The sequence below is a fragment of the Agelaius tricolor genome, unplaced genomic scaffold (genome assembly GCF_023055355.1).
Source record: "Agelaius tricolor isolate 1412-34295 unplaced genomic scaffold, bAgeTri1.0.p SCAF_11, whole genome shotgun sequence".
NCBI lineage: Eukaryota > Metazoa > Chordata > Aves > Passeriformes > Icteridae > Agelaius > Agelaius tricolor.
The window spans coordinates 12,756,356-12,769,942 of NW_027269271.1; the positions used below are offsets into that span (position 1 = coordinate 12,756,356).

At 37.0% G+C, this 13,587-nt stretch overlaps 1 protein-coding gene across 1 annotated transcript in view; it reads right to left on the minus strand.

The window, feature by feature from the left end:
- Positions 1 to 314: 314 nt before the first annotated feature.
- The window catches only part of SNX7 (sorting nexin 7), a 30,067-nt gene continuing 16,794 nt past the window's right edge, over positions 315 to 13,587 (minus strand). Inside the window, exons 8-9 of the mRNA XM_071436192.1 lie at positions 8,489 to 8,641; positions 315 to 717 (exon numbers count right to left, since the gene is read on the minus strand). Of these exons, the coding sequence (XP_071292293.1) occupies positions 637 to 717; positions 8,489 to 8,641 (234 nt within the window). The 3' untranslated portion in view covers positions 315 to 636. The remainder of the gene's footprint in view (positions 718 to 8,488; positions 8,642 to 13,587) is intronic.

Consider the following 13,587-nt stretch of genomic DNA (forward strand, 5'->3'; position numbering starts at 1 on the left):
GTCACTTTTTTCTTTATCCTTTAAAAAATGTCAAACTGAAGATGTCTAACAAACATGTAAATAATGCAAACTGAAAACTAAATTATCAACACTTTAAAGCAGCATTAATCTCACAGAACATGTCTAGCATCTTTATGTCCTATGCTGCCATTGGGCAACTAGAAAGATCTATTGAAATAATACTAAAGTACTAGTCCTTGAGGACTACATGACATAATTCTGTAAGTACAAGAAATTACTCAAGAAAGAGAATCTAAGAAGCATGCTAAAATACGAAAATACTTCTAAAAAGACAAGGATACAGGCTGATGACAAACTTTCCTTAGTCAACTTTTTATTAAAATGGAGCTATTTTTACATATTTTAAATACTTTATATCAAAATTACACAATATTTATGAAAACAATTGTATGCAAATGCATAAAAATATGTAAAATCAGAGCTAAGCAATATAAAGCAATATATAGCATGTTTCAAAATGTATTTCAGGACTAGAATACCTGAGTGTGCAATAAGCTGGTTTCCTGCATTTCACTGATTTTAATAGTTAAATTTAATAATGTATCTGATCTCATATAAAGCACTTTGGTTGGGAGAAACTGCATGGAAAAGGCAGAGATCAAGCAGAAATATTTCTCAAGGCCTGTCTTCAGAATCTTCATCCACATGAAGATCCACTGTTTGAGATGCTAGGAAGGACTCCCACGTAGCAAGGCACTGAAAAAACCAAAGACACACATGTGAGTACAGCAGAGAGATTTCTGTGAACTGTTAGCCAAGGAGAAAAAGAATAAAAAAAATAGCAGAATACACACACATTGTCACAAGCTGCTTTTGTAGGATCATGGTAAGAGTAAAATACGGTTTCCTAGGCAGCTCAAAATGCAAAATGTTAACTAACATGCTGAGTGAGCTGTAAAGGTCAATTTTACATAATGACAGGCACACACTGTGAGCACTGTAATTGTATGTTGTAGCATGGAAGATGCTAACATTAATTATGCTCTTCTTTAATCTCTTCCTTTAGTTACAGGCAAAGATCTCTTCCAAACAGAAAGCACATTGTCAGGCACTGTTCCCTTGTAATCTCTGTGGATTCCTAATGTATACCCAATTTTCCTTCCAAGTTAAATTAAACCATTTTTTTTTTCTAAATAAGGAGAGAATTCATTTTCCCCCAGAGTAATGGGAAAAAAATAGAACCAGAAAGGCAGAGGCTGGGAGTAGGGAAATTGTTATCCTTATAAGTGGTATTTGTCGGCTTATGGAAAAATGTATTTACAATTGTAAAAACTATTATTTTTTTTATCTGAAGCATCAATTCTGCAGGCAGTAAAATGAAAAAAATCAGAAAACCAACAAAACCCCCCAATTACTTTGGTTCAATTTAGCTTAAATGAGTGTTGGCAGCTTGGCAAGCCATTCTAAATCAGAAATTATTGTTGAGAGCCATGGCAAGGCTGTCACAAGGTAACCTGCAGTGAGTTGATGCTTGTTACCCAAAGCACCAGGTTTCTACTATTTCAAGTCTGTCAGTAGAACAGGACAGACAAATTGCTGCAGTAATTTCCTTCTTCTGATGCTATTGAAAAAAGCCCTTGAAATGGAAATGTTCTTAAAAATTTTTGACTTATACATTCATACCTATTGTTCTTGACAATGCAGCTGATTTACTACTTCCTCTACACAGTTTTTTTTTTCCAAGAAGAATCTTTATTATGCACCATAAATAAGTCTATTGAAATTTCCCAGGAAATATATATTAAAACCTGGACAGCACACTCCATTTACCTGAACTTTGAATTAAATCAGTACCCTGAAAACAGTGTTATTTCCTAACTGAAATCCTTTGCCATCAACTATTCAAGCCCAGCTAAGCCCAGCTCATTGAAACACCTTGTATCCATCAGTCATTGCTTAGGAGACATGAAAATCACCCTGCTTGAATTTGCAGCAACCTAACTCCATTAGACATTTCTTGTGAATGACTTCCAAACTCTGCCATGAAATATGGAGATTTAATCATACTACACTGAAGAGCCAGGTCCTGGTATAACTGCATGTCTGTGTGTAAGCAGATGAGTGGGAGGATCTGATAATGTTAAATATAAGCTCGAAGAGAAAAACAAAGAATACACACAGGATGACTGGAGCTGGGGGAATCCATGATGATTCAAGGATACAGAACCAGGGATACCCATAAAGTCAAAGCTGACAAAAGTAACAAGAAAAAGAAAAAAAAGCAGTAGCTTTGTCTCTAAAGATGTAAGAAAGTAGAACAAGTGGGTCTTCAGGAAAATGAGAGCAGTTAAAACCCCAAGCCAACTGAACTAAAAGATCACAAAGAAAAAGCATGAGCTTATTTTTGCACAGGTTTTTGGCTTTTATCAGGCACGAGAGCATTCCTGTTATTCACATTTTGTCCCCTAGACTATGGATACCATGAATTTACTGCCCCAGTCTTTCTCTTCAGATCTTGGTGACAAAAGCCCCATGTAACTTCTGCTGCTCTTGCACACAAGAACATAATGCTACTGTTCAGAGTGTATCTAAGATCTGAATTACTGTGAAAAGAGAGGACTAACAGGATAAGATTCATGTGGAAATCTGCTTTCTTCATTGACTTTTTGGAGAAATGTTATTTTGAAATTGTACACCAGGGAGAAACAGTGAATATACTGCCAGCCTGAACAGTGAACTACACGTGTTGAAAACTGATTTCTGATTTAAAAGGTCTTTTGACCTTTTTTATAAAGCCTTAAAGTTTGATCATTAGATTCTTCCCTACTTCATGTGACACTGTGGCAGCTGAGTCTATCTGAGAGGCCTGAGCTGGAATGTGGCCTCTTGGTTTTGAAATGTCAGTGAGGCAGCTGCTAGCAATGTGTCTTCACTGTGGCACTCAAACTCATCAACTTGTGTTTGTTAGAGCCCAGCCTGGATCACCATCCTAGAAAGCTGCAAGGCACAGCTGTTTTTCTAAGCTTTTTCTAGCTGTGGTACAAGGAAACATCACTTTTTCTTTCATTGGCAATGACAGATTTTTTTTTTCGGAACTGCAGTTTGACTGAATTACCACATAAGTCCAAGTTTTGTTATTCCATAATTTCAGTGATGTGAATTAAAATACATGTATTAGCATTGGCTGCAATGTAAAAATTGCTTTGTGTTATCTTTGCAACACTGAGCCAAGCTGCACATGTTAAAATGCAATCATAATACATTGCTTGACCAAACAAATACGATCTACTGAAGTCTGTCAAGACAAAGATGCAAAGCATTTTTTTCACACAAGTTATTCAGCTTATAATTTATCCCTGTTTATATAACCAAAACAAATTTTTCAAAATGTAAGAGCAATGGTGGCTCATTTCACTGTCAGACATCACAGTGCTCCTACAGCTGACAAATTTTATAATTAACCACACCAAAACAAATCTAGGTCCCTGTGCCTTAGGCTCAAGCTTTTCACATTGTGAAGAATGAACTGCATAAACGACATTTTGTTAGTGATGTATACTTCAACATTATTACCAAATGATTTTACTCCATTCTCCTGGGAGGTTGAAAATGTAGATCAAAATAGAGGATCAGCCAGTTTTCACAAAGGAGACAGAAATGAAAAAAAACCCCAGAACATCTAAACTGAGGAAATTAAATGCGTTTGTACAGGATTGAAATTCATAATCCAATTACTCGTAAAAGCCCAATGGAAAACATAAAAAAGCCTAAATACACAAAATGAAATAGCAAGAACTTAAATAAGGCTACTTTACCTAAAATATTCTGATTACTACTGGAGAACACATATCTATTCTGCAACATCATTCTTAGAAAAAGCAGCAAAAAGTTTTTCATATAGTATAATTGCATTTATAATGAAAAAGGAGATATAAAAATTGAACATGTAGTAAGGATGCTAGCAGAAGCAGTGTGTCACATGCCATGTGTGTTTCTGTTCCAGTTCCCAGTTATCTGTGGCTGATACCTTAAAAATAGCAATTATGATGGAATTTTTTGAAGTAGAATCTGACAATGAAGTCTTGTTTGTGTCTAAAAGTATTTTCATGATTTCTGTGTCCAGGGGAACAAAAACTAGACTGCACAGAAATAGCAATTCTCACTCCAAAAAAATCTTCCTGAAATTATTTTAAGAAAAGTTTAAAGGCTGAAGTAAATGAGGGTTCAAAGATGGATCTGTCTTTGAAGCAACAGGGACAAACAGATGAGGGAGGCTTTTGAAAATCTCATGAAGTTTGGTAGCTGAACTCCCAGGCATGGCTAAGGTAGGATGTGATCAACATGCAGGAGCAGCCAACTTCCTGCTACACGACCAAATGACTGCTTAAATGCATCACTACAGAGGCCTATAGGGCAAATAAAAAATCTCATCTATTTTTCTATACCTTTTACAAGACTGAGAGGTACATAAGGGCTTTGGAGTTAGAGGGAAGTTGCTGTAATGGGGAACAAGTACTGCTTTGCCCTAATGAATTTTTTGGATCAATTCATGTCTGTAGAAAAAATTGTGCTTGAAACACTGAAGAAAATCAGGAAATTATTTTTTTGAAAAATAGTAAGGTGTGCCAATACCAACATGAATCTGACTATATCAAAGGTAACTGATTATCTGATTAAGATGCAAGGGTTTAATAGGATTAACTTCCCATGCAATAAGTAAAATCAATTGCTATGCTTTAAAACAAAGGTTCATCCATGCTCAAGAAAAAACACATTCTTTCAATGCCAAAACTAACTATCATCCCAGATTAGGAAAAAACACCAATCTGTCTGCATTTCCTGGAGTACCCAACAAGCAGTGGAAACCAAACTCTGGTATATTTGCTGGATTTGCAATCTATAACTAGTCTTCGGGTTGGGCTGTAACCTAGCCACTTATTCTGGTGGTTCTCCTAAAAAGATTAGGTTGCCACAATTCATTGGCTGCATATGTACTATCTATACTAAACACATGAGAAAAAATGAAAAATTTAGCATATGTTGAATTGCTTCTATTCTTTGAAGCCAGAGTTCAACAGTGCCTGGTTTGGTTCTGCTAGTCTGCAGCAGCAACACTTCAAACCTGCCAGCTAAGTAACACTGCCAGCACCACCACTAACTCTGTATCCTGCTTTGGATTTAGTGATGCTGCATCCTTAGAATATCTATTTCTAAATTTATGAAAATATTCATGGTGACACTCAGTTTCTCAGATGAAAGCTCCACCCTGTGGATAGTTTGTGATTCCAGCTGTTTGGCAGATACCTCTTCTGGACTAAGCTGTCAGACAATGGTGTCATGCCTAAGGCCTCATGAAAAGGAACAAAATAAATGGTCTGGTGTTAACACCTGCTGAATCAATGTTATTTACTTCAGAAATAGAAGTAAATGAATGAACTTTTAAAAACTAAAACCTTTTCATTTTGTTTCAGAAAGTCCTCCTTATTCTAGCAATGCATTTACTGTCATTGTAAGTACAATATTATTTTGGATTTAAGACTTTGTGGAATACAGAGAGACTTAAGGATGTTTTCAACTCTTTTCCAGAGAAAAGCAAGTACAGAACTGTATGAAGCACTGAGACCAGCTACAGGAATACCAAATGATTGGTCAGTCATGACAGTTCTTGGCTCCTAAATGATTTTAAATATATTATAACAAAGCTTGCACATTATCAATTGAAAGCTTTCATTTTCACAGGCCTGCACAGGAGCACCCTGTAAATCTGCAACACTGGGATTTTATTCACGTCTTTGTTACCAGAGCATTGAGAGACACAAAACAGCTGTGGAAACAAAGGAACACTTCTTATTCAAGTTTAATAAATGCAGATAGCCAGTGAACTGGAAGACTACAGGAATAACTTCTAAATTGTAAATCTGGAGAAACATAATTACAGGTAACACTTTGGAGTAACATTTAATTCATGTGAACATTAATTCAGCTTAAGGAAGAGATACTCTTTTATGCTAGCTAAGTGATGCTTGACAAGTTGACAGCAGAATCCTTAGGAGGCAACTACAATTAAGGTAAAACCCAAACAAATGTAAGGTCATATTCTCTGCCCATTGTGACAAAGATGAAATAACATTTTGGAAATTCTAGTGTACTTTGACATGCTGCTGTGTTGTGTTTGACCACACTGGCTTGGGTTTATAGTTTTGAAGGGCTGCATTCTCTACTGCAGCAGCCATCAGAAAATACAAGATGCCTGTCTCTCAGTACTTTGTGGTTCCCAAAATTTAAGGGCTGCAGAGAATGACTATGAACAGAAATGACTCCTGCTTTGGTTGTGTGCCTGGGAAATGCAGTCAGCAAGGGGAGTAATGAGAAGCACAGTGAAATGCTGCTGTAGAGAAGAGAATGGGACACTGCTTGTGGAGAGGCACAGATAGTTTAACTGAGGGGTGGGGGAAGTTGTGGAAAGGATGAGAAGCAGGTAGTGACTAAGTCAGAAAGCAGGAGATGATTCCTTATAGGAGCTGGACAGAAGAACTGGGTGACTGAATCACAGTCGTAGCATCCATGGGGCCTGGGAAAATGCACAGATCATGCTTTGGGGAAGAGAAAAGGCAGGAAATAACATGAGGGATGTTACAGCAAGAAAAGGCTTAGTAAGCATCAAATGGTGCATCAAAAGTCTGAATGAGTAACTTCAGACATGTGAAAGAATGCTAATGAAGCGAGTAATAACTGAACAAGTGAAAAACACTGTTAAGAGACAGTGCAAGAGTTTGTGCATGAGTGTAATGAGTCAGACTCAAACTATTACATTTAAGGTTGGATTCTCTTTCCTACTGAAAGCATAAAAATAATATTCTGCTTCTCAGGTTTCTGAGACTCTCTTCCTGAAGTTTCACTTCCAAACAGCAGGAGCAGATGCCAGAGCTGTTTTTCCTGCTGCTTTCTGAAGTACACTCTTGTAGTTTGAGATACTCAGGCCTCTGACAGTAATCACTTCTCTAATAATTAACCATCACCCTTAACCACGGGTCTTAAATAAACAAATTTTAGGTGAAAACTCCCAATCAAAATATTAACTTTATCAAGTTCTTTTGAATATCATGATTAGATAATGATTTTCTGATAAAACAGAAAGGAATTGGTAAGCTCTTACTTTTCAAACAAGGAGTGATAGAGTTAGCACAATGTTACTTATTCTTGTAACTGCTGTAGTAAGATAAGGTGTTTTTTCTAAAATGTAGATCTACAAAGATGTAACAGCAAAACCATTTAATGAAGATTTCATTATTCAAGAAAAGCACCAACAAAAGATTGTGCCTCAGTATAAACCAACTTGTTTGGTATTTCAGAGGCTATTTAAGAACCTCTGGCAGTTGCAGAGACAGCTGAACAATTTTCTACAGTTTGTGGTTTAGAACAGTAATTTAATGTACAATATGTGCTTTGCTGCTCTGGATTAAACTTCTAATTCAGCAAAAAGCATTTCTAGACAGGAAAAAGAACCAAATAATTATTTTTATATTTTAGCTAATCATTCTCAAAGAAAATATTCTAATATATTCAGCATTGTTTTAACATACATATTGCTGCTATAGAAGTCAGAGACCATAAATAAATGAAGACAATGTTAGAGGAAGCCAAAAGCTTGCTGCCTGATTTCTGAAAATATTTTGATCTTAATATGTAACAACAGATTGTCAATGTCCATGCATCTCACAGACTGCATGTTAATTAATTAGACTTGATGATCAAGAGCTCTGTCTTTTCAATTATGTTTTAACAAAATGATTTGTAAAGTCAGAGCACTGCCATTGGCTAACGTGCAATCCATAAAAGGCTCAGACTACAGGACTGAAGTTACACATACCAAAATATATCTGTGAAAATGACTAATTTATGATTAATAGATGGCTCAGTGCATTCCATTTCTTTCCCAAAAGTAAGGACAAATTATTTTTAAAACTTCAAGACATCTGGGATATTTTCAAAATGTGCATTTCAATCAACTTGGTGTTCCCCATGAGGAAACTTCACAGAACACTTAATGTATTTTGTTATATGTTTTCAAATTCTCCTTCCTAGCATATATTCTTGGAAATTCTTACCAAGAATATTACCTGAGGCATTTGAGCTGAAAATAAAAATCTGATGGAATCACACTTAAATGTTTTCCTCATACAGATCTGAGCCTTCCAGAGGGCTTCTTCATGCTCTCACAGCAAAATGTTTCCAAACTGAAATATAGCAGCTGACACTGAACCAAAAATCATGTTCCAAGTTGTTGTGGTTAGTAAAACAAGAGTGCCCTCTGTCGATGAGGAACTCAGGATCAACGACTTGGGCACAATAAAATATCATCTGCTTAACTGCTGTCAAATTAAGCATAACTGCCCCACTATTCCCACAGAAACTGATTCCAAAGTTACCAAATATTTGAACTATAGAAAAATTCCTCTTTACAAAGAACCCATGGACTTCTTCTCTGAAATAATGAAAAAATAACATTTTTGTGAGAAAGTTTTACCTCTTCATAGTAACGGAGATTATTCTCAGCCACATTTGTGAATGTTGATCTCATATCCCACTGCATGTTCTGCTTCCATCTGTCCCAGTCCGCTTTCAGAGCATTATTGGCACGTTCAACTTTGTCTTCAAGTTTCCCAATCTCTTCTGAGAACTAAATATTAATTTTAAACATTGAAAAATATTAGGAAAATCACCATTTCCAAAATTATTTAAATCAATTGACTGTAGTGGAGACGAAGAGAACTGCGGAACCAAGGTTGGTATTTAACTTAGCAAAAAAAGTCTTTCCCCAAGGATAAATTTAAAATTAATTCTTAATTAATAACTCACTGCAATTTCTGAAATATTAATAACAGAAGATATAGACCAGAATGAAAGAGTTCCTGGAGATATATTTTTTCACTGAGAGAATAACAGACTCTGGCACCTCTTCACTAGCACTTGACATTAATGCATCAAAAAAGAAATATATAGAGGACTTTACTGAAGCAGAATCAATTGTACAAATTAGATTTGGCAAGGAAAACTGAGAAAATCCTGTCAGAATCTTTGATAACAGGAGAAAACAGAATGGGGAAAAGACAGCAGAAATCAAAATCACAAACTTTCTGATTTCTTGCCTGTCACATTACCATCTTTTCTTGCAGAACTGTGTGTGACCATATGAGGGAAAAAGAAATACAGAAGCAGAGAAAGAAATTAAATGAAAGGACTTCTACAGAGAAAAAACTCCTTCACAGCAATCCAGGACCCAAAACTTTGAGGGCTACTCTACAGACATTACTTGCTTCTAATTCCTGTGGATGCTCAAGCTGACTTGCCAGCTAATGGGAGTAAGTGGACAGCAGCTCTCTCTTTAATGAGTTTTTCTGCTCTTCTCAGTAATTTGGTTACCTATTGTCATTTACTCATCAGCTGTGTCTGCTCTGGCTGGCACCAGGTCACAGAACATCTCCTGTCACATCTCCTGTCACATCTCCTGTCACATCTCCTGTGGCTGCAGTGCAAAATCCCCTGCTGGGACTGCAGAGCCACTGTCTGCAGCAGGAGGGAACGCAGGCACAAACACCACCAAAATAAGGAACATCAAAAGCAGGAAAACTTAATTCCTTGGATTACTTCCATTGCAACTCAGGTTCCATACATTTCTTCTTCATCCTTATGTTCTGCCATAAAGCAAATAGTTTCCTCCTTATACCACACCTGTGTGAAGTTGGATAGCTATTTTACTTTCTGCAGAGCTGGTGTTTTCATTGATAGGAAGTTCAGGATTCCAGGCCTAGCTTCCAGGATTTTAAAGGAATGCTTATGCTCCTGGTAGAACACAGAAACATCAGAACTCAGAGCAAGACATGGAAAGTCTGGGTGCAGAGCCTCCAGCTTGGACCATGCAGGTGCAGGGGAGAACAGTGATCGAATGCAACAGCAGTGATGCTGCCATCAGACACAAACTGAATCATCAAACACTGCCTGAAAGGGTCACAGAACCTGAATCCCATTCAGCTCTTAAAGAAGCCAAGAACTCCTTAGCTAGTAAAACTGAAAATTTAATCTGAATCGATGTTATCCACAGTCAATAACAAACATTTTTAGTTCGATTTGATTTCCACACTGATTTTCTTTGCACACTTCTAGGTTAATGACATACTGGTTATTAATGAGGAACAAAATGAAAAAAAAAAATTCTACTTTACTGAAAAGCCCAAGTTCAGTTATCTGGCCAAACCACTAATCAAGCTACAGACAAGAATAATTTCAACTATTAACACTGCATTCAAAATGAAAAGGCTAATCCAAATCTTAAATGGGGGGGGATTACCTTTAAAGGAATTACAGACAACTGGATTTGGTATTTTGACCATGTTCCATGCTAATTGCCTTTCCTTCAAATACCAAAAAATGAATGTGCACAGAATACTGAAAATGATGACATTTTAAAGATGATTTAGAGCAGGAAAGGCAGTTGAATCCATTCTCTGCTTTTGCCAAAAAAAAAAAAAAGTTCCTATGTAGGAATACACTAGTCTACACACGTAAAGAACTTCTCTGACTTAGAAGTCCTGGCTGCAGCAGCTTCCCCTTACCTCGGTCTTTACAACTTTAAGTTATTTTACAGTTTTTTTTTGTCTAGCTTTTTCTAGGAACTACAAACTTCTTCCATACTGTAGTCAGAACATGATATGGACAGGCTGACTCTGTTATACAACTCTGCCTGGATATGCAGTTTAAACATCCCACTCTAAAGCCCCAAAGAAACCACAGGTTGTATTAAGCAGGGGTTGGACTTACGGTCTAAAGCCAGGATTATGCCACATGTCACCATGTCAAGTAGACATGTTCAAAGTCTACTTCTTCAAAACTGAAAAAGCCCAACAATGCTACTCTCTTTAGCTGCCATGACAGCAGAAATTGAAGAAGAATGGCTTGGAGTTAACCAAAAACATGTAGTTTTTGTTAAGTCCAAACCAAACCACACCTAGTGTGTTCCTCATTTACAAGGTGTAAATTGTTACAATTGATCCTGCAAATTAAACAGGATTCTGAATCCATTTTCTTACATGGATCTCACTGAGGCAGCCAGTGTGAGAAATGAAATCTCCCCCCAGTGATGGCCAGAGGCCAGCACAGCACTAATCAGCCATGGGACCAGAGCTCAGGAAGGTGGGAGGCAGGCATTGCTAGGGCAGGGTGCTGCCAGACGTGGACTGTGTGACTGTAGCCAAGGAGACATGGCCCAATAGCCAAATTACATGGTGACAGTATTTTACACAATCTCACTAAGCAAAATAGCACAAATTTCTACCTGCTATGTGAATTAATCCTACAGCTTGGTGATACTAACCCCTTTTTAGCCTGGACTTAAAACACAAAATATATTCAGAATGTAATAGATTCAGCATTTCAGCCCTTTACTACTCAGTTTCAAGCCTGAACACTAGAATCCTTAAGTTGGCATTTCATGCTTATCTTGCTCTGTCAGAGCACATTAATACCAACCTTTTTTTTTCAGAATTATTATCAGCCCTAGTGGCAAGACTAAAACCGTTAAAAATGCCCAAACCATAGAGGGATGCAGCAGCATTGTTGTGTGAAAACGGGATGGACTGAGAGAACCATGGAGCAGCATATTCTACTATCTTTTCAGCCACAGCTCTGGAGGTAAGAAATGTCTAGTTAAGCAGAAGGGTACCAAAGTCAGGCCCAATCTCTGTCAGAGCCTGCATCCAAAATCACAGTCTTCAAACCATCCATACCCTGAATAACAGCCTCCTTTGTGGACCAAATTTTGGAGTAGAAACCAAGATTCTGGCTTTTGTACCAGCACCAGAAGCAGCTGGTTTCTAACACAGCTCAAGAAAACATTTTTTTCCCAGCTGATTAGACTAATGTCCCATAAGGTTTAATTTGCAATTTCAGCCTATTTCATCTGCACTGACCTTAGGGATGTTTTACATTCTTCTGCTGTACAACCTTGTGTTTGTTAAATCATTTAATGTTTGCCACGACCAATGCTAAATATCTCACAGCCTTTTATCAGCTCTAATGACAGTCTGAGACTCCTTATCTGTGGTGGAAATGTACTTCAAATGAGATTAGGGTTCATGCCACTCATTGTCAGCAAAATTTCTGGCTACTAGATTGCACTGACAAGTTCAATCTGACATCTATGAGATCATTAGAAACTACAGGAGTTCTGCTTAGGAATAGATATGTGCAAATATACCCAAACTTGGTGTCTGAGACCTGTTCCAACAATATACCTGTTTTATGACCACCTTTATAAGAAATAAGTCTGGTTAGAAGTGGTAGAAAAATATTTCAACACATAATAAAAATGAAAACATAGTAAAAAATTGACCAAGAAAATAGTTAAGTCACTTGAATGGTTAAAAATAGCAGTACACCATTCTTTGTTGCCAAACTATCCTTACTAGAAAAAGGCTTCAGCTTCTAATTAAGAAAAAGTCTTCAGGATACAGCTGCCACTCAATTAGAGAACACAGGATTTTATTATCAGATTAGACTAACAGACATCTGTTTTACTGCTCTTCTGAGACTGCAAGAAGAACCAGACTCTCAAAAACAGGATTCTCTGAAATTAGTAAGAAATAGAGGGGTTGGGAAGATAAAGCAAAGATCTGAACACCTGGGGAATCAGAGTGTCCAAAGCCTTTACCAAACTGTAAATGCAGATATGAAAACATGTACACAGTGAAAATAGTAAGTTTGGGCAAACTGATTTCAAAATCCTCCTGGAAGCATGTACAAACATCTCATGATGGAGTAAACCATTGCCAATATCAAATCAACATGGTATGATCAGTACTGTGGTAAAAATATCCCTTTTTTATTTGTAACAGTTCAGGAAAAGGAAGAGCATGCACACTGTCTGAGAGCTCCATCAGATTATAACAGGAAAAGCATCTTGAAAAGATAGCACGTCCTGTTAGGTTGTGGTGTCTTTTCTGCAGTAAACAACAACGAGTCTGGCTGCTAAACAAGCTGTATGGAGCTGAATTCATCTCTGAATGCACCTGCCATGGTTACCCAACTCCCAGCATAGGGGGCATAGGGGGCTTCTGCAGCTCACCATCCTCTGAGCATTTTATAAGAGCTTCAGGCTTTAAACAAATTACAGAACACAAAATTTCTGCTTCAGGAAAAAAAAACCCAAAACAGAGATATTTACTTAATGTCCCACTGCAGTACACAGAGGCAAATTGTTATATAATATACCATAGCCATTGTAGATATCAGAGTTCAGCAATATATTCTTCTTATTCATCTCAGTGCCAAAAAAATCAAATGAAAATATGCATTTCAAGTGCCAAAAACTATCTAAACAGCTCATCTTTACATGGAAACTAATTAGAACAAGCCCAATAAAAAGCATCTGAAATGTTAAATATCTTTGAAGTACTAAAATGGTATTAGTCATTTTTACGTATTATTTACGCTGTATAACATTTGGTGTTAATACTGTGCTAAAAGGAAATTATTTAGACTGGAGAGTTTAACAATCAAAAATTTTAAAAATGCCAATTCTCATCCCAGAGGTTGTTTTTAATTGGCTGCTGAGCCTTGCTGCTGGTTTGG